Raw genomic sequence first — 21,966 nt, 5'->3', positions numbered from 1 at the left:
CCAGAATCAGGAGATTCAAGTGCTAATTCCATCTCACATAGGAATCTGCATTGCTCCCTTCAGCACATCACTCAACACTGCCCCTGAGATATGGCCTAGGTAGCTCTGCCTCTTAAGCTGTATCATCAAAGACAGCAAAATAAATGCCTCTGCTAGATAACATTTCTTTGTTTAATTGATCTTGTCTGGGGAGGGGATCCAGTGATGGCAGCAAATGAAGTGAAAGCTACCTCTTGTTCAGGAGCTTTGCCAATTTAGCCATGCCATTCCGGTAGAACTGGCAGAGGCTCTGATCTATGTACAGGGTTACATTCAGGGTTAATTCCTGAGAACAGATTCACTGATGTTTTATAATGCTTTGAGATTTCTGAAGGGAATATTGTACAAAATCTACAATTATTAAAAAGTTTATTGATGATAAGGATGTGATAAACTATCCAAAAGTCTAACAGTCCTTAAATTATTTTGGACGAGTAGGTCTACAAAAGTATTAGAGCTGGATGAAAATTACAGTTGAAATTGCACCAGGACCATGGGTCATTTGGATTCAGTACAATTTCGACTGAATTAGTGTAATACAATTCACCTCTTTATATAGTGGACTTATGATGAGAATACTAATAGACCTTGCAGCCATCGCTATAATCATGCAGCTTAACTTTGTAATTACTGCTCTTGGAACTGTTCTTCAAAACAGGAAACACAATTTTTAATTAAAAAGCAAATTACAAATAAATTAACTATTCAGATGACAGAAGAAGATTACATTATAAGTATACATTACAAGCTGTTCTATTTTTTTTAGAGAGTTTCCTGCTGGCTTGTTGATTTTAGTACATATTTTGAAAGAAGCTTTTAAAAATGAAAAATTTCAACTAATAATTCCTTATAGTTACTTTAAAGCACACTAAGCTATTACAGGAAGATCAAAATACCATGTGTTTTACAAAAAACAAAAGCAATTTAAATATTTTTAGCCTACATACAATTCAAAATTTTGTATCAGTTATTTTCTCTACAGTACCCTATATACAGACCTAACATACAACTTATTTTTGGTGATTTTTGGATAAGACAGTGCAGTGAAAGCCAGTTATCATAGTTCCTAGTATGAACAAACAAAACTTTTTCTGCAAAAATTAAACTTTGCATAATCCCTTGAATCCAGTATTAAGTGGTTTCACTCAGAGGAAACATCCTGGTTTCATACACATTTTCTCCGCTACAAGATATCTCTAGTGCTTATAATTACTGCATTTTTACCAGATCAGTTTCCTAAATGAAGACAGGAGGAAAAAATTACTGGAAAATATAATAAATGACTGTATTTTTCCACTGCCTTGCACAGTCACACAGCTGTTAGTAGGCACAAACAGCTCCAAGACTCTTTGGAGCAAAACAGCTCCTTTGCCAAGTGATATTTAAGCGTGTGGATCCTGCTGGAAGAATATGAGGAAGCTCTAATCGCTTCTCTCCTACTTTTCTCCAAGTCAGATGAAATAAAATAAACACTGAGGAGCAACGTTCTCACCTAGTCCTTTAAGTTCTAATTTTTGTTGCTTTCTTATGATCCTAAAAAGAGTTATTGTGAATGTGTATGTCTTCTACTGAATTAACTGTTGGTGAATTGCTGATTAGTAGAAAATGAAGTAGTTGTGAATTTTCTATGTTTTCTTGGCCGATGTTTTAGGCTTGGCCAAAATTAGATGACAAACCACAGTTGTTGAAAATTACTTACCCCATATTCCCATAAATACTGCAAACACCAGTGTTCCAAAGCTATCAAATATACAGAGTTTCTGTAAAAAAACGAAAAGAAAAAAAGTCTTAAAATGTAACGGCCCAGTGTTTTCTTCTACATTGACCAAGAACAGAAGTTCCTTATTGAAAATCATGGGTTCTAGCTCTCTTCTAGTTTAATAAACAATCTTTACTGACAGTGTTTCCTCACTTTCACTCAATGTACAAGACACTTCAGCAAATTATAGAAATTAAGTGTAAAAAATAGCATTAAATGTATATGCCAAATAGCAGAAAGAGGATAGTAAAATGGTATATTTCAAACTCCTTTCCATCTGTTGCATAGGAAAAGGAAAAATTAGTGCTTCCTAGTCTGGGAGCTCAGTCCTTGGTTAGGTATTTTTAATACAGCCACAAAAAGGCAGTGAACACATCTGGTATCTGACATGAGTCAGACGACAACAAATCAAGCTATTTAGTAAAAACATATCTTGATGGATTCCTCTGTTATCACAATTTGCTTTTTCTTTCATCATACCATTTTTTCTATATTCTTGTTTTTTTCTACCCTTTATCTTAAGTGGGCTGAAGGAACATGATTCATTAAAGCTAGGCAAAATATTTTTCATCGGTAGCTGAAAAATTGCAGTTTTGGAGTGATTGAGTTTATGGAAAGGAATGACCAAAGGCTAACACTAGCCTACTGAGATAAATTAATGGAGAAAGAAAGACAGATTCTGCTAGACAGAAATTCTGAGCAGGAGCCTGGCATGCCTTCTGTCATGGCTAACATCAGTCTCTCCATCTCCTTCTTGACAACTCAGATGAAATTCAAGGCACAGATTCAGTTAATTTGTTTGGGGAGGGAGGCATGAAAATTTAGTTGTGTCAAAACGTTTTTTAAACAAAATTTCTAAGCAAAATTGTTTAAGTCTAAATCCAGATTTTAATAATTGAACTTTTTTTCCAAAAGGAAGGAAATACCCCAAAATGAAGCCAGAATGTTTCATTTTGTATCAAACAAAATTTATGTTTCACCCAGTATCAAATATTTGGGGGCTATTTGAAAAAAAAATCCTCTTTTTCTTTTAATTTTAGATTAAACTGAAGCAATTATTATTATTGTTGTTCTTACTTTTCAAATTTCAGTCCCTGCACCAAAAAGCCCAACTATTTGGACAGTTTTACTAATCATGCAGGACACTAGTGGAGAAACAACAATGTTTTTGATGTGGTAGGTACTAGAGAAAGTGCAACTGAAGTTCAATAACATGTCTATAAGCTGTGTATGTAGTTACCTTGGACGATTCACAAGTGATGGTGAGGTTCCAGTAGGTACATACTTTATCACATTGAGGGCACATTATGATATTACCTCCTATGTTAGGATCACATACTTCTTGGCTAAAAAGAAAACTAGTCAGTTACTCACCAATGCTAACCTTTGAAGTCCTTTTTCACATGTGAAGTTAGTGCACTAATCTCAGGGAACTGAGAAATAATTTAGTAGTGATCTGCTCTCAAGAATTCCCCCCCCCCCTCCCTCCACACCCCCTATTTCCAGTCTTAGCCCTCATCTCAAAAATGGATGCCATTGAGGGAAATAATTTCCACCCCATACACTTGGTGGTAATTCTTAAAACTGTTTGTACTAAAAATAAAACAGCTCTTCAAAGATCTTAGATCATCTCACATTCCTCAATAGGAAACCCACCCCTGCATGCTGTTACCAGCTATAATAGCAGGTCTGATGGGAATGGAGAGGAACACTGCCTACCAGAACATAGAACAGCAACAGACATAAAACAGCTACCTAGTCTCTCTGTGGTCTTCTAAAGAGGATCAAAATGGACAGGGAGGAGTGGCACGGTGATTAGGGGAATGGCAAAACCGTCTCCTAAGAGATGGCAAAACAGCTTGGCTTGGCATAACTAGGTTATGTAATCTAGCACAGTAGAGGTTGTACGGTGATGTGCTTGTTCTCTACATCAGCTAGGTAAACACCAGGTAGAGAGATGAACTATTTGTCTAAATGATAATACTGAAATAAGACTAAGTAGGTATAAATTAGTCATGAATCAGTTTGGCTCCAGTCAACACAGGAGTGGAGCTCTAGAACAGCCCTTCATCATGTTTAATAAGGAGAAACATCCTTCTTGAGGGGGGCTGTAAGATGTGATAGCCTGTAGAGAACATTGCTCAGTGACCTAGGTGTTTTTTCTTTGAAATCTGTCATGCTCTAAAAAGGGAATCCGCGTTATGACTATGCCAGTCTCTCTTCCCAGTGTATCCTGGGCAGCTGAAGCCCGCTGTGCTGTTGTTCTTCGTGTTCACTTCTCTCAAACTATGGAAAAGCAATTTTGGAGTTTCTATCAGGGTCTCTGGATACATTCCTTAAGGATTACTACTAAAAAGGATATGTTACAGCAATTTGTACTGATCACTGATTTTCACTCTTTTCTTTGTAATTCTATGCCAGGTGTAGTGAACCTAGTGCAAAGTATGAAGACAATGATGAAATAGCAAACTCTCAAATGCCTATCATTGTAATGATTCCTGGACATTCCTCTTTTATGCCTTTACCTTCAAATCCATGACTGTTGTCAGAATGGAAAGAGCTCAGGCTCTTTCATTTTGCATATGACTTTATTATGCAATGTCTTGCAAACTCCGTATAGTAGGGGACTGACCAAAATTATGTGCAATATTAAAACAGGCTTGATTAGTTACCTCCATGTGCAGTTGTCCTTTGTCAGGCATCCATACAGAAAACAGCCAACTCCTACAACTGCAGCCACGATCAGCATATTAGTGTAAAAGCCCAGCCAAGCAAAATAGATTCCAATTTTCTCTCCATAATATTTCCTGTGGAAGGGAAAGGTTTCTTCTGAAATGCAAGTAAATTCACATTTCTGTTTCAAATAGCTCTTCATTTCAAACTTTTTGTGCCAGCTCTCATTGTCATATTCCTCTTGTTTGAGCTTTAGGATTGCAGAAGTGTTATAGCTGGTAATTTCTAGGTATTTCTGTTGCCACTTTTATGCTTATACAAGAGGACAACAAGGGGAAAAAAAGGAGAGAGAAAGATGATTCTTTGCAATGAAAAATTTTAACTGGTTGCTTTTTCATGAACTGCTTTGTCATAAAATCAAGCTCAAAGTATGCTCCCATGCATGGCCTGCTACAGGTGTAGGTATCTGCCCTTGGAACTGAGATGCATCTTCTTGACATCACCAAAACTAGACCTGTTATGCAAGCTCCTAGGTCCTTCTGCATTAGACTAGTCCTAGTCACACCAACCTGATAAAATCCAGGGGTTGCAGTTTGAAAACGTTTTTAGGGTGAGCCCATTCTTTGTAGAGAAGATACCGTTCACTTGGACAGTCAGGATCAGTAGACGGGTGCCTGAAACTAGACTGCAAAATAGAAAGAGTATAGGAAGAAAATACATTTAACCTAACCAGCATGGATCAATTGTCATCTCTCCAAACCCTATGTTATGAGGGTCTGGAATAGCCTTTTTGCCCAGTCTCAGTGCAAGACCGAGAAAGGAGCAGGAGGGCAGCTCTGCGAGCATGTCAGAATTCAAGACAGAAGGTTGTCAGAAAGGCAACGAAGAGGCAAGCATTTATCTTTACATACGAAAGCCAAAAATAATAGACACTAATCATGAACTTAAATCTAAGCACGTGTCAGTGCCTTGACACTGAGGAACAGAAATAGAAAAGGATACATTCTAACTAAATTAAAATGGATTTTAAGTAGCTCTAACACGCAACAATGCTTTGCTTCAGGACAATATTGTATTGGAACGAAGACTGGAAAGTCTGGAGGATAAATCCAGGGATTCTAGCCTCTGTTTTAAATTTAAAAGAGAATCCACATGCAGATAATGCATGTGTTTTTTACTAGGTTTCTTGAAAACCTATTTCAAGAAAACCTATTTTATCTGATGGAATTTTCCATTCTCAATCTGTGGTGCAACAAGAAAAGTGACATTTGTAGAAATCTATTGGCTACTTTTGGTTTTTAGAGAAGCTGCAATACATTTTTTTTAATTGTATGAAAAGACAATCATTAATTATCAGGCACACTGAGCTCATATTCCCCATGCTGTGACAGATATAGCCAGCAAGGCAGGTTTTAAATCTTTAAAAAAAAACATAGTAACAGATACTCATGAATTTTATTTATTCTGTCCTATAAAGTTTTGGGTTACTCACAAGAAGCATGATTTATCTTAATTTTGACTTAAATCTTTTCTTGAAGTCTTTGGAGGCCCCCTGAATATTTTATGTTGAGTCCAAGTATCTCAAGTAGTTACCATTCCTGATCTCCCATTTTCTTAATCTCTTTTCAACAGAACACACTTTAGATTCAAAACAGTGGTTCTGATGGGGGAGGAGATGTGTGAGTGCAAAGATATAAAATCAGATCTAAGTCTGTGCTTAATGTGTCTCATTTGCACCCTCACACTGAGCTTTCCCTTAGTCAAATACTCTGAAATCTGGTTTTTTTCTTCCTTATTTGCTTTTTCTGTGTTATTACTATCCTTTATATGGAAAACGATTTTAATATAGTTTGGTTCCTTAAATGATATACCTTAAAAATAGAAAGGTTATCTCAGGAATGTAGCTACAAAAGCTGGATTTCTTTTTGTTTCAAGGATAAATTCACATCTCTTAAGTATATCTCCATGACTCTGACATCATCTACTGAAGTGCTGTACTGGTCCCACAGAGCCTTCCTGCAAAAGAGTGAGTTTTACTGCAGATGGGTGCCAATGTTTGGAAACTGTGAAAATGTACCTCATTCTGTAAGACTGTAACATAGTCTAAAATGAGATTTGTATTCTAAATCTCTCATATTTGATAGGAATTTTAATATTGAAAATTTGAATACTAATAAGTAGGGCAATATCAAAGGTGCTCGTATCTTCTGCTATACAAAACAAAAAAAACAAAAAACAAATATTCTCTCAAGCTCCATACGTCTGTTTCTAACTAGATAACTATTACAAGCACTGGACTTACATCATGAAGGGGAAATGCCGCTTTGTAGATTCCAGCATCCAATAATTTGTTAATGCCAAACTTTTTTACATTGTTTTTTGTTGCATATTCCACACGGGACAGGATAAAATGAACCTGAAACATACAAAATGCTTGGTGTCTCTTGCAACCTGCAAGTAATTATACAAAATGATATCCGCTTCAATATATAATTGAGTTAAAAAAGGGCTAACAGCATAGACAAAATTAATTGTAGAAGGCATATGAACCATTCAAATCTTTCTTTTAAATCTTAGCTCGTATTCAGGTGGAATGAAATGAAAAAGTTACGGAATGCCTTCCTTCTAGATTGTCCAGCTTGTTCCATAAATGACACAGAACTATTGCTTCCCACATATTTCTAGTACTTCAGGATGCTTTCAAAAAGGTAATTGCACTGATCTAATTACAATAATCTTTTATTTTCAAGATTAAAGGTTAGAAATACCCTATGTACTTACAATTCGACTTCTAGTTGCAGGATTGAAAAATGTGTCTTTGTCTTGAATATAAAAGTTGGACAAATGTTCCTTTTCAAAAGGTGCAGTGAAAAACTCTTGCTCAGGTTTGATGATATTTTCATCTACTCTGAACAGTCTACAAAACCAGTTGAAAGCTGAATCTCGGGTTTTTAGGTCATCAGGCTGCAGAGGCAATTTGATGTGCATAACCTCAGCGTATGTGCACAGCACTTCCCAAGGTGCATGCACTTTTACAAAAATAAGTTTTTCATCCAAAATCTAAAATGAAAGAATATTAAAAATATATGTGTATAAGAAAATGAAAGTAAGGAATTTTTCATACCACCTTTAAAACTACTCAGATTTTTCTGCCTCTTTAAAGCTCATAGGTGACCCATTAAAGGCTGCATTCTTTGTCCATCTTAGCAAGTATATCATTAGTTTCTGTAAAGACACTGACATAAGGTGAAAATATTCAGGAGAGAACAGCATGAAAAAAAAAAGACTGCTAAATGTTCCTTTAATGCTAACATCTCTGCAAACTACTTTACAAAGCAATTTAAGTTTAACAAAGCTTACCCTTTATGGATTAATTAGGAGTGTTTATACACCTGGACTGGCTGGCCAAGCTTTGGCTTTGGAGCTGTAAGTGACTCTCCCCAGCAGTTCAACTGCAACTCCAGGGTTATGTTATTGATGGAAAAAGGCTTTGCTGCAGTGGGTGATTCTGGAATTTTGCATGGAGAATGGGGAAAGGGAAGCGAAGACTTCTGAGAAAGACTGCACTGGGCACATTTGTTCCCAGCTGTGTGCCCAACCTAGCAGCAGCCTGCAGTGGGAACTCTGGGAGTCGCTACTGGCTCCGGTCTGCACAGCACTTGTAGATCTCCTGCTCCCATTGACTCCCTGAATCTGTGAGTCTCAGTCACAAGAAATTACATTACGCAGTTCATTGGCTCAGGAATGTCTGTCAGATTATCTCTGATCTAGACTGAAGAAATTTCCAGTTTCCAAAGCTTTACAGTCGTAAGTGTTGCAGAATTACTGAAAAATGCAAAATACAAGCATAGCAACAGATCCATGTTAGCCTTTCAGCTTTGTTATGAATCTGAAGAGCCAGACTGCATCCTTGGATGTACAACAACAGCTCTCACTACAGAAATCTAATTAGTACCATGAGGTCATGGATTTCAAGTCCAATCTGGGAGAAAGGGGCAAAATGACTCCTGTTCCAGAGCCCACTAACTTATCAAATAGTAACAAATACACACTAGAACAGATTTTCTTGTACATCTCCCAGGAGACTCAGCCCTAAAGCTGCAGTCTTGCAGGAAAGGAAGGAAAAGTCGCTTTATGCCATTTTTGTTCTATCTGAATTCTGAACTACTGTGGGGTCTGAGTAACCCTCAGGGCAACAGTTGGCAATTCCAGCAGCTGTTGTACACTATAAAAGCTCTCTTGAACTGCCTGCAGCCTACATTGTAGCCCCAAATATATCAAGCATGATGGTTACAACTACTTGGACTGTGCCAGGCCTCATGAGGAGCTGGGTCACTTACAGGGGCCTTGTAGTGCTTTTTTGGTAGGGAAATTGCACCCTCAACACCCACTGGCTTATTTACACTTCCTATATAGCAAGATGTAAGGGGAAAACCTGTCCTTAGAATGTAGCTAGTAATTTTTTATCTTCCAAGTGCTGAGTAAACATGAACTATATAATCTTCACACTCCACATGTTTCATTTTGTAAAGGAAGAAAGAGGCACAAAGTTTAAAGGATCTCACATGAGACCACGGAGACATTTATTGACAGAAAAAGGGTGAGCCTTTCCTGTTACTCTATACTGAGGGGAGAAAAAAGTTACAGTAAATTCATACATCCCGTTTCCTTATTCGTTTGAGCCAGCTACTCTCAGACACAGCCACCCACACAAAGAGAACGGTACTCACTGATCTTGTGGCTTCAAGCTGCAAGCCATTGTTTATCAGATTGGATTCATAAACTTGTCTCTTCCTCTGTTAAAAGGGATGAAAATTATAAAATGTCTTTTCCAACATGCATTTCACAAACATGTATGCACAGAAGAACAGAATTGCTTCCCAAAATTAAAAATCATTAAGTCATTATCTGTAAAGCCCACTTGGCAGCTGCTGTGGCAATGCATACATTCCTAACTAATAATCTAGATCAATTTTTGTTTCTGTCCAATAAGCAGTAATGTCCTCAAATGCCACTGCAGAAGAGACTTCACTCTCTTGGATTACAAGATGGGGGAGACTCACAGCTAGTTCAGTTTATGGCACATTACAGAGGTAAAGGCAAGCTCCAAATTTTGGCTTTGTGACAATTATACTTGAAACTTGAGATCTTCTTCTCCTTTAGCCACTAACTGAACCTCTGAGGGCAGCCTCCCTCTTCCCATTAATTTGCCCTTTAGAAAATACTCTTCATCTCAAGGACTTTCCAGGAAAATCAATATTCACTTTCCTCCCAGCAGCTTGCAACTGTATTCTTCTTTCAGAGTACTCACACAAGCCTACACAATGATTCAAACTGCAGTATCCCCCTACATTTTAGTACATGGATGGGCAACCCCAAAGGAAGACGCTGACAGCTGTAACACTTTTAAGATCAATGATGCTGTTCTAGGAGCACTCAGTGTCCCCAGAAGAGAATAACAAGTTTCCCTCAAGAAAGATGTAATTCATAAATCATTCTAATTTCACTTAATGGTGCCAGACAGCACTAGGTGGTTAGTCAGTTACAAAAAGTCTGAAATGTCTTTGTGATCCTGAATTTCCTTCTCTTTTACAATCTCTACTCACACAACTCTCCCCTCCCCAAAAAGAGCCCCTCTCCTACAAAATACCAAGTATAGAACATTTCTAAGAAATTTTGAAAATTGATGTGGAGTAATCCAACTTAAAAGTTAGTTGCAGTCAGGTAGTTACCCACTGAGCTATTTGTTCATCTAAGTCAAGGGTGGCCAGCCCTCCCTAGCCACAAGACTGTACATCAGAATATTAATATGGGAAAGAGGGGGCACCTGTAGGCAGCAGAGGCAGAGGAGAGGCTTCTGTGAGTAGTTTGCCAGGAGCAAATAGCAACTCAGGGGGACTCACTGCTTTATCATTAAACCCAGCTAGGTTCTATTTAGCACTGTTCTCACAGAGACTTGGTTATCACTATTTCCTTATTGTCAGACTGTTCTCAGCCACTGGAAAATTTTTCTAGTTTATATTTTCCTCTACCTAAAGGATTCTAAGCGGACCACTAAAGGAACTTTGATTTTTTCAAATAAGAGTGTGCCAGTGGTTTCTGTAGCATGGTTGTCTGCAGTCAGAAAAACCTCTGTGCTTAAGATCCAGTCCTGTTGTTACTGCGAAGGACCATAAAATCATAGAATCAGTAAGGTTGGGAGGAATCTCTGGAGATCATCTAGTCCAACCTCCCTGCTCAGCAGCGTCACCTACAGCATGGTAGACAGGGTTGCATCCAGGTGGGCCTTGAGTATCTCCAGAGGAGGAGACTCCACAACCTCTCTGGGCAACCTGTGCCAGTGCTCCGTCACTCTAACAGCGAAGAAATTCCCCCTCATGGTCAGGCGGAACTTCCTGTGCTTCAATTTCTGCCCATTGCCTCTTGTCCTGTCACAACTGAAAAGAGTTTGTCCCTGTCCCCTTGACACCCTCCCTTCAGGTACTTTTACACATTGATAAGATCCCCTCTCAGTCTTCTCTTCCCCAGGCTGAAGAGGCCCAGCTCTTGCAGCCGTTCCTCATAGGGCAGGTGCTCCAGCCCTCTGGTCATCCTCGTAGCCCTACGCTGGACTCTCTCCAGTAGCTCCATGTCTCTCTGGTACTGGGGAGCCCAGAACTGGACACAGCATTCGAGATGAGGCCTCCCCAGGGCTGAGTAGAGGGGCAGAATCACCTCCCTCAACCTGCAACAGTCTTCCTAATGCAGCCCAGGATACCAGTGGATTTCTTGGCACAAGGGCACATTGCTGGCTCATGGTCAACTTGTCATCCACCAGCACTCCCAGGTCCTTCTCTGCAGAGCTGCTCTCCAGAAGGTCAGCCCCCAGCTTGTCCCGGTGCCTAGCATTATTTTTCCCTAGGTGCAGGACTCTGCACTTGCCCTTGTTGAACCTCAGGAGGTTCCTCTCCGTCCAGCTCTCCAGCCTGTCCAGGTCTCTCTGAATGGCAGCACAGCCCTCAGGTGTACCAGCCACTCCTCCCAGCTTGGTATCATCAGCAAACTTGCTGAGGAGGCACTCTGTCCCCTCATCCAGGTCATTGATGAAGAAGTTGAACAGGATGGAACCCAGTACTGAGCCCTGGGGGACGCCACTAGCCACAAGCCTCCAACTAGACTCTGCACCACGGACAACAACCCTCTGAGCTCTGCCTTTCAGACAGTTCTCAGTCCACCTCACTGTCCACTCATCTAACCCACACTTCCTGAGCTTTTCTAGGAGGATGTTATGGGAGACAGTGTCAAAAGCCTTGCTGAAGTCAAGGTACACAATGTCCACTGCTCTTCCCTCATCTACCCAGCCAGTCATTCCATCACAGAAGGCTATCAGACTGGTTAAGCAGGATTTCCCCTTGGTGAATCCACGCTGGTTACCCTTGATCACCTTCTTTTGCTCCATATGCCTGGGGATGACATCCAGGATGAGCTGCTCCATCACCTTTCCAGGGATGGAGGTGAGGCTGACCGGTCTATAATTGTCTGGGTCCTCCTTCTTGCCCTTCCTGAAGACTGGAGTGACATTGGCTTTCTTCCAGTCCTCAAGCACCTCTCCAGTTCTGCAGGACCTTTCAAAGATGATGGAGAGCGGCCTGGCAACAACATCCGCCAGCTCCCTCAGTACCCGTGGGTGCATCCCATCCAGGCCCAGAGATTTGTGGATGTCTAGCCTGCCCAGAAGGTCTCTAATCCTATCCTCCTCAACCAAAGAAAAGTCTTCCCCAAACTCAATATCTTTGGTAGAAATTCAACTAATGACTCTTTAGGTAAAGTCTTAGAAACTTTGATACGGACACAAAAACCGGCCTGCAGAATCAGACCAAGGTCCACCCATCGACTAGCCTGTCTCTAGGGGGGGCACAAATATCAGAGACTTCAGCAAAAGGATCAAAAATGTTTAGAATTTTGTCTCCACATAAGTTTCATCCAGATCTTTAATGTTGATAGAAGACCCTGAAGCAGGAAAAAATATATTCTAAAACTCTGTTGGAATTAATTATGATACTGAATAATCATATGAAGATTCCATCCCTTTTATACTGTTCTCAACAGTTGCATCTGTATATAGTAATGGTCTAAATGGACTAATCTCATATTTTGTTAAAAGGTATTTCTTTTATCTGTTTTGCATTTCCTACCTTTTTATTACAGTCTCTTCCTTATCCTGAGAATGCTAACTTAGAGTGAATGAGATTCTTCCTTGCAACAATGTATTTCCTTGCATTTGTCAGCATTTCATAGGTAATTGTGCTCTTCATTCCCTCTCAAAGCTAAAGCTTTAGAGTCATCTTGGCTCTTGGGTAACCTACATAACTATTTCCTCTGCAATTTTTATAACATCGTAACTCACTCCCCTTACCACATCATTAATAAAGGCACTAAACAACACAGGTGTTTTCTTTTTTTTTTCCCTCCACTATTACCTCTTTTGCCATGCTGAAAATTATTAATTTAACCCTACCTTTTTGCACCTTTCGTGTTCATGTTGTTCTTTGAAAGATGAACAATACTGACTCATGATCTAGAGTCCTGCTGTGTTTCAGGAAATAAAAAAGGCATAGGGCCAAATAACCATTTTATTTCTTCCTAAATAACACAAAGATAGATAGAGGGTGATTCTGAGTTATATGTATGCTTAATTTCTTTAAAAAAATATATTACCATTCAGATTGCTTCAATAATTCATTATGCCAAGGAGCTCACCAAATTAACTTTGCCCTCAAAATTTTATAGGAGTGTTGACAATATAAAGTTTCCAATAATGCATTAATGCAAGCAGTGAGAAACAAAGCCCATGGGAACTTTTGCTAATTAGAGGTTTTCCTATTTTATATAAATGATTGAATTATGTGTAAGACGATCTTGGAGCAGCTAGACTTTTACCCAGAGGAATCTATAGTGGTTTTGTGTTGACTAGGGAATACAGCATAATAATATGATAGCTTATTAGGTCTGAATATGGAAATTGTTCCAAGCTTATTTCAGTGTCCGGCATTTTGCTAGGCTACCTGCAAAGCTAAGTTGTAGTAGTAATGTAAACACGGTAAAGTTTGGATGTAAAGCTGACATAGATTTTGATGACTGAATGGCTAGCCAATAAAATAATATACTATGAGATACATAATCACATACAGTCTTAAGAAAGTGAAAGCAGAGTATAGATAAATATGAAATATTAAAGGCATGTAAAAGGGCTAACTCTTGGGAGCTGCTTCTCCCCCTTAATGCTTTCAATATCTGATCATTCTCTTGCCAGGCTGAACAGGCTAACAAGTTTGTGAGCCTGGAAATAGGAAACAGAACACTATGAGGTTTTTCTCCATGTTTTGTAAATGGCAGAGAGAACTTGCTTTGATTACAGTGATAGAAGAACGTTAACTCATATCTTCACTTGGTTTCTTTGGGCAAAGAGAAAAGTTCCCTACAAAAATTTCAGTGTGGCTTCAGGGGGAACAATCCCAACAAGGAGAAGAGTGTTTGAATAGCCCTGCCTGATCGGTTGATCTGAGAATCAACAGATAAATCACAGATGGTCAGAGAGAGAACACTGGACTCAAAGAAACCCCCACAGCAATCAGTTAAAAGAAGTAGAGAGGACCACTATCAATATTGGTTGTCAACTCTGAGTTTCTTTGGTGGCACTGGAGGCTCCTCCGGAAGCCCAAGCTGTCCGCATCAAGAAGCTGATCGACTGAGAGGCTCTGCTGCTATTGTTATGTTTTTAATGTAAACTTCTTTCCTTTATGTTTGGAGATAATCATAAAAATGCGAAGCAAAATATGCTAGGAAGACTCTGAAATAAAAGAGTAAGTGCAAAGACCTCCAAATATATATATTTTGAGATACCTTCTGATTTTACACCACCATAGTGTTTTTTTGAAACCTGATTCATGACCACACAAAATTGGCAATACTGCAGCCTAACTCTACTCTCAATAGTGGCTTTTAATCACTGTGTTTGGAAAGACCCATTTTGGGCCACATGAATGCATGCCCTAAATTTAGATAACTCTGTCCTTCCATCTGTCCTTCCATCCTTCCTTCCTTCCATCTGTTGGCAAACATGGAGCACGGTTTGGGGTTACCTCAGGAACAGAGATTTTATTTTAGTGTTTTCCTGCTTCAAAACTAACCTGTCCTGCAGAGCTCAGAGCAGGTGTGGTCACCCTCCTCCCAGTTTCAAAGGTCTTGTTCACCTTTGTTATCAAACTTCCTGGGTAGGTCAGCTGGGCACACCACTACTATATAGAGCCTGTCATCCTTTATTGTGTCAAATTACAGCATAAAATGGCACTGAGATATCATTTTTTCTATAAACACAAATATTGTTCTTTCTCCACAAGTGTGACACATTCTAAACAATGGAAGAAGTACAGCCAGTTTGTTAAAAGTTGTTGAAGCTTTTCGTTTGTAGGCTATCTAAACTAAACAAGTCTAGTAGTAAGAACTGCTCATTGTTTGCTTGTGAAGGTAACTTCTCTGGCCTTGCTAAGGTTCTCTGTAAAATGGTACTTTAAAAAGTTAATGAGTATGTAGAATTTTCTGAGAACCCTAGTTTTTTAATTTTTAAAACTGTATTTCTGCAAAGTACTTTACTTAATGGCTAGCAATGAAGGTTCTGCTCGAACTCCTACTTAAATAATTGACAATCTTTCAGTTTATTTCTGATGTGCAGAGGCAGATGGACTAGAATGACATTCTGCATTGATTTGTTTTGAATTTATCTTTCTGTTTTTTCTGGTGACCCTTTAGCTTTCAAGAATGAGGCACCTGAGAATTCCAACACATAAAACTGGCATTTTGGAGCATTTTATGAAAGACTGGTGATATTTAATTTCTATCCTGACAGTAATCTATCCTGATAAATGGGTTACATAAGTTATGAGGTTTAAAAGCATGCTTTGGGCAAGAACTTGAATTTCAGACAAAGCTGCACCCCTGTTTTGGAATTTGTTTGCAAGTGCTGCACATGACAATTTCTGGAATCTGCTTCTGACAGAGTTTTGTTTTTTGTTAGTGCTTGCAAAATTGATTGTGTAACAACTTTAAAAGTTTTGAAGTTCTACTTGAGTTTTCTACATGAACCTTATCTGCTAAATTTTGAGTCTGTAAATTATGTTAGACACTTCCATGAGGATGTGATTTCAGTCCTTTGGCTTTGGCTTCTTTAAAGCAGATTTAGAAAGTACATGAAAATGAGGGTAGCAAAACAGCAATGAAAACTTCCAAGCGCTTCAGAAACCCAGATTTTTGTTCCTTTTTCTGAATCAACCACATATTTCTAGATATTTTATTTCATTCTTTCCTCTGAGCCATTCTCTCAAGAATGCTACTAATTAATACAAGCTAACATTGGGCCAGTTTCTCAGTTACATTCATACAATTCTACTGAACAAGGACAGAAAGTCATTCAAATTAAATACAACAATACTCTAGGCCTGGATAGTTCTCTTGTTGCAGGAGAATATATGGTTCTGTGCCCCATTTTTCTGAACCCAATAAATTGGATACCTAGCTTGAGGTCTGATTTTCAAATCATTCCCATAATCTGGGGGCTCCTCCATTCTCATTATATCATACAAAAGGACTGCCAAGTGAAGCACCCCAAAGTTTTTACTTCTGATGCCTACTAACAATTTAAATTCTGCTCTAACCTACATGCCATGCAATCAGGTGGAGTAGAGTGTAAGTCAGATAGAATTTGCTCCAGTGACCACATTTCAGGGTCCCTACATCTCACAGAGCTGTGAAATTGCTTTTGGCCAATTTGAAATCAGTGGAAACATTGCTGTTGACCTCAGTGAGGTGAAGATTTCACCCTAAGAGAACAGATTTCACTGGATCTGTTACCTTTTAATAAGATGGAGTTTGAAAGTTCTGTGAACAATAAACCTTTGGATAACAGCTCTATAAAACTGGTCATGAGAGTCAAAGAAAGAATAGTATGAGCAAGGCACATTTTCAGCCTTCAGCTTGAATTACACAAGATACTGTTTATGAAATTTAGCATTTTAGTTCATCATTGATCAGGGACAGACAATGAACTGTTCGGTACTTAAAGCTGATTGTAAATGACAGTATTCCTCACACTGGTACCTTGTATGTCATCACAAGAGTAGAAGTCCATTTGTACCAAAAGAAAATATAACCAAATAAACAATAATGTCAGTAAATACAAGGCATCAATAAGATATTATGCAAGTACTAGTATTCTTTATGAATCTTGGGCAGCAGCACCTCCACACCTTTCTGAGAATTTTGATAGGCCAAAATGTTAATTCTATCACTGTACCTTCTATTTGTATTCTTCTATATATATAGTATACCTTCTGTTAGTATTTTCCAGGCTGAAAAACTGCACCATAAACGTGATCTTCCTTTCTACTTCAGACATACAGTATATGTGTTTTGTTTCTTCTCTTCAAATATTCCATTTGCATTTATATTTTGTTTCTTCTCAGTCTCTCTCCCTTCACTTCTACTGCAAGTGTTAGGCAGGTCCCAAGGCAGAATCCTGCATCTTGCTTTGAAGGAAGTTCAGGAAGAAAGATGTTAGCAATGCTGTCAATGTCTGTGCAGCATTTACTTAGGGTATGAAGATATGCAGCACACATGGTTTCTTTTAGGTGCAACCACTATTGATCTCAGTGAGACTAACGCTCTCTGTTTTTAAGGTTACTAAAGTACCTGTGTGCTTAGAGCTGACCTGCACCTATCCCATCCTAGAAAGGTAGAAAACTGTTTATATTCAAGTCTTTAGAGGATTGTTTCTTGACTAACAGATAAAGAAAATGCATTTCTAAATTGATGACATCTCTGTGTGAAGTATTAGGAAGAGAAAGTCAGTATTTCTGAACTGTAGATCAGATGACTTACTTCAGCTCATGTCACTGCACAAAAGACTCATTGAGTAAAATCCTTTCTTCATTGCTCTCTTCTTCCTTCCTTCATCTTTCAGTGTCCTCTAGTACCTTCCCTTCCATTTCTGCAATATTTTGTCTGTTTCATGAACAACTTTGGATTTTTTCATTAGTTCTCCAGTTCAGTGTCATCATTCTTGTATTCACTGTTCTTGTCCTGGAAGATTCTCCATAACTCTGCAACTTCTTTATCCTAGTTTCTATGCTTTCTACTGCTTTTTCAGCATTATAAGTCAAAAGTCTTGCCCGTACCTTCCACAGGACTCTAAGGCTTCAGATTCTCCTTGTTCATGGAAATCCTGGCTCTGAAAACTGCTATTAGTCTCTGTAACTAGGTTTCTTCTGACATAACTATGTTATCCCTTAGGATCTCAAAGACTGGTAATGGCAGAGTTGCTAGGCAACTGAAAACAGTCTTTGGTTTTACAGAAAGATAACACATATAGACAAAAAAAAAACTCATACGGAAAGACTCAGTCATAAAAAGACTAACCATCACCTTGGATATGTCTGCTGCACCTCAGGCTCATAGGATCACACGATAATTCAAGCTGGAAGGGACTTCAGGAGGTAGGTCTCTAGCCCAACCTCCTGCTCCAAGCAGGGTCAGACCAAGCTGCTCAGGGCTTCAAGATCCAGTCAGGTCTTGAAAACGTTCAATGATGAAGACTGCATAACATTTCTGGGCAAACTGTTCCAATGTCTGACTGTCCTTATGGGGAAAACGTTTGTCCTTATATCCAGTCTGAACTTCTTGTTTCAGTTTATGCATGTTGTGTTTTGTATTTCTGCCACACACCTGGGTTCCTCTTCCTGATTACCTCCTTCTTATCTGGGGAACTGCTGTCAGGTACACCCTAATCCTTCTCTTCTCCAGGCTGAACAGCCTCACTCAGTTCTCCTCAGAGGGCAAGTGTTCCAGCACTCCAATGATTATAGTGGCCCTCTACTGAATGTGCTCTAGTTTATTAACAACTTTCTTGCTTTAGGGGGGCCCAAAACTGGGGACAGTATTCTAGATGCTGTCTAATGAGTGCTGAGTAAAGGGGAATAATCACTTCCCTTGATCTACTGGCAGTGACCCTGTTCCTGCAGGCCACAGAATCACAGAATGGGTAAGGTTGAAAGGGACCTCTGGAATCATCTAGTCCAACTTCCCTGCTCAAGCAGGTTCACCTGCAGTATGTTAGAGAGGGTTGCATCCAGGCAAGTTTTGAATATCTGCAGAGAAGGAGACTCCAAAATCTCTCTGGGCAACCTGTTCCAGTGCTCTGTCACTCAGATAATGCTGTGGGCCTTCCTTATGGCCAAGTCTGGCAACTGGGATAGCCAGGATCCCATCAGGGCCTTTTCTGAAGAGCTGCTTCCCAGCCAGTCTTCACCTTATCTGATCATTAGTCCAATATACGATGTTACATATGTTAGTCTATATGATAGTCTAATATACCTCATTCTCATGTTTGTTACATGTAGATAGACTATTTCCTCTTCTTCAGTACCCCAGTAGACTCAATTTGGCTGAGAATCTTTGGAGGACTGAAGCCTTGGAAAGTAACCTCCTCTTCTGAAAGCACATAGCAGAATACACAGAATCTGCTGGTATAATCATTTATGGTTTAGTTCTGGCTAATGTGCTAACACTTTTAATTAATTTAATTAATTAATTAAATTAATTAATATGCTGCACTAAAAATACTAATGCATTGCTTACATTTAATCTCCATCACTATTTGGAAAAGACACTTGTTATATTTTTAAATACATTTGGGCAAAAGCTAAATAATACAAATGTAAATGTAAAATGGTAATAGAAAAAAACAATTGTTTCCAAAGGGGCAGCTTTTTGTTTCTAATTACCTCTTGATTCATTGTTATTGCTGATCCTATGATCATGTGTAACGTAACATCACCCACTGCAGGACTCTCTTAAACTTTACGAATAATGTTCCTTATGGCTGCCCTGACAATGCCAACGACAACACTGTGTAACGAGTATCAATGAATTTTGCAGGCTTTTTTACTCCTACTCTTCCCATCCTAGTGGCAAATCATTATTTGTATATGAGCTGCTTTCAATGATATCTCCATCTTTGTTTATCTCCACCAGAGGCTGCTGGAACATGAGAACTGCTGAATCACAGGAAGGAAGTGGGTGGGAGAGCCCAGATTCCAAGAGGACTACAATCCAGCCAACATCTCTCACGCAGTTCATGATTAAAACAGTTCGATGACAGGGCTGAGCTTGTTCTCCTGGCTCTAGTAGCCATTATAGATGAAACCCACTGTGAGACCTACTTAAATAATTCAAAAATAATCTCTGATTGTTGCTGTTCATCATGTTCAAGAAGCACCAAGTAGTCACTGGCTTGAGTCAGAAATTTCCGCAAGGTTGCTAGGGAGGACCAAGCTGTTGAAGTGGCAAGGGAAAAAGTGGTACTTGGAGAAGTTCTGGTGGCAGAGCAACACAAAGTTACATCTCCCATGAAGTACTTAGGCATATTAGTGGGCAGAATGTCAGTGGCTATATCCAGAACTGTCACCTGGAGCACTGCCTCCTTTCATAAGCTCTCCAAATACCCTTATTTCTCAAGTCCAGTAGGGGCCTAATTTAATTACTATATTCATAAAAAAAATGCCCTAATCTGAAGGAGCTGGTGGTTAATTCTTACCGGGATCTTGAAACAAGCATTTTTTGGCTTACATTTCCTGAAGGGTTCCCTCCTGCAAGCATGTTCTAAGGACACCTAATGTACACCAACAGACAGTGCTCATTCTGCCCACTGCTCTAACATAAAACAAATGATTCAGAATTGTATTAACAACAACTTACCTTTTGCTTTTTACGGTCACTCCTCTTGTGAGTCATTTTTTTGCTTTCATCTTCATACACCAAAACAAAGTCAATTCTTCGCTGCCCATCACTGAAGAACAAGGAGTCAGGCTTATTATCAAAATCAGCCTGGAAGGCAGGTAGAACAGGTTAATATGAAGAACTTTACTAGCTAGCTCATCACTTGCTTCCTGTAACAGAGTATTTCAATAACAGAGAAATTCAATACCTATGGACATATATAACAAGAAGTTCAAAGTGACAACAAAGTTAGCACTAAACTTGTGTTCTATGACCGGAAAAAAATGTATTTAGAGAAGCTTGGCAGGTCTCTGTATGACATAAGGACAACAGAACTTTGACCTGATTTTATTTTTTTAAAATGGCATATTAGCTTTTAGCAATGGGAGCAGCATTAGGATATAGTACTGTTACTGAATAAGGCATCTGTCAAGTAATTTGCATGCTGTTATGGATACAGTGTTAGATATTCTGTCTACAAGATATTTTATCTCCTGATGGGAGCTTCAGAATTTGTGCCTTCCCATCTGTCCCATTACCTGCCAGAAGTTTAAGCATCTCAACAATTAAAAAGAAAAAAAGCAGTAGCTTTATGCACAACAATTTTGAAAAACATCAGTGCCTGGAGAATTAAGAACACAGCAGGCTACAGATGAACTCTTAAAATGGAACACATCCTATGTGGATTTATTTCTCCTTTTATTAGCAAAATCTCAGCAACCAAAGAACATTGCTATATGTCATGCATCTATCATGTTATAATAGATGCCAAAATCAGAAAGATTAATATATCATAAGCCATTATCTAGTCCCTGGATGAAAGCAGGATAGATTGTCATATCCACTAATAACATCTTAATGTGTTATTTCATATGTGTGACAATATAGACATATTGATGATAGGGTAATCTGAATGCTTGAGTAATGATTTTGTAGTTTCTAGGAATATTCTGTGGGCACTATCACATGTAACAACTCCTCCTTTTATTTAGTATTTAAATTGTAATGTTATCAGGATTGTCATGTTATGTAACAGCACTAGTACCAACCTCTAAGGCAGTGGCCAGATCCATACGTACTGTTAATGAGGGTAGTGCCACTGAAATTGGTAGATCAAAAGTAACTGAAAGAGGACTCAGCATTGCATTAGACAACATAAGTTCTCAAAAGATAGTAAGACTAGCACACAGAAATGTATCGCACCCTGACTTCCAGATGGCTAGACATGCAAAATGGCCTAGGGTGGATGGACTCAGGCCAAAATAACCCAGAATAATCTCCAGAATATACTGTGCCTTTGTGTTCATGGAAAGGTCTCCAGATTTCATAGCTCTGAAATTTCCTTGTCAGTGTAGAGCCAACTTCATGAGTGACACAAGGGCTTCTAAACAGGTTGAGGGCAGTTTTGGGATCTGGGATGTCTGGTTCACAGGAAGGTGCATGGAAATATAGTTACGGGATCAGAGACTCCCTAACTGCAGGCTGAAATGGTTAGTCTTCACTAGCTGTGATAAACTGACAGGAATGTTAGCTTTCAGTCAGGAGCACCCCAGTCCCAGGCAGCATACAGGATCTTAGGAATAACCTGTGTCTGTTTTGAAAACAAATTTTCCCTATTCCAAACCCCACCCAGTTTGTTATTGTTTTTGGCTGAGCCAAAATTGCTGACCAGGATGTACCTCCCCCTA

The 21,966-nt window shown here is 39.1% G+C and overlaps 1 protein-coding gene across 2 annotated transcripts in view; it reads right to left on the bottom strand.

Moving 5' to 3' along the window:
- Positions 1-21,966, bottom strand: part of ANO6 (anoctamin 6) — a 78,440-nt gene that overhangs the window by 20,357 nt on the left and 36,117 nt on the right. For both annotated transcript variants that reach the window (XM_062583831.1, XM_062583824.1), the window contains exons 3-10: positions 20,258-20,386; positions 9,202-9,267; positions 7,253-7,531; positions 6,774-6,887; positions 5,041-5,156; positions 4,471-4,605; positions 3,039-3,144; positions 1,739-1,799 (exon numbers count right to left, since the gene is read on the bottom strand). In XM_062583831.1, coding sequence (XP_062439815.1) covers positions 1,739-1,799; positions 3,039-3,144; positions 4,471-4,605; positions 5,041-5,156; positions 6,774-6,887; positions 7,253-7,531; positions 9,202-9,267; positions 20,258-20,386 — 1,006 coding nt within the window. The remainder of the gene's footprint in view (positions 1-1,738; positions 1,800-3,038; positions 3,145-4,470; positions 4,606-5,040; positions 5,157-6,773; positions 6,888-7,252; positions 7,532-9,201; positions 9,268-20,257; positions 20,387-21,966) is intronic.

This window comes from Rhea pennata, chromosome 1, assembly GCF_028389875.1.
Source record: "Rhea pennata isolate bPtePen1 chromosome 1, bPtePen1.pri, whole genome shotgun sequence".
Lineage (NCBI taxonomy): Eukaryota > Metazoa > Chordata > Aves > Rheiformes > Rheidae > Rhea > Rhea pennata.
The sequence above is the reverse complement of the archived record's forward strand: the minus strand, read 5'-3'. Positions and strand labels throughout refer to the sequence as shown.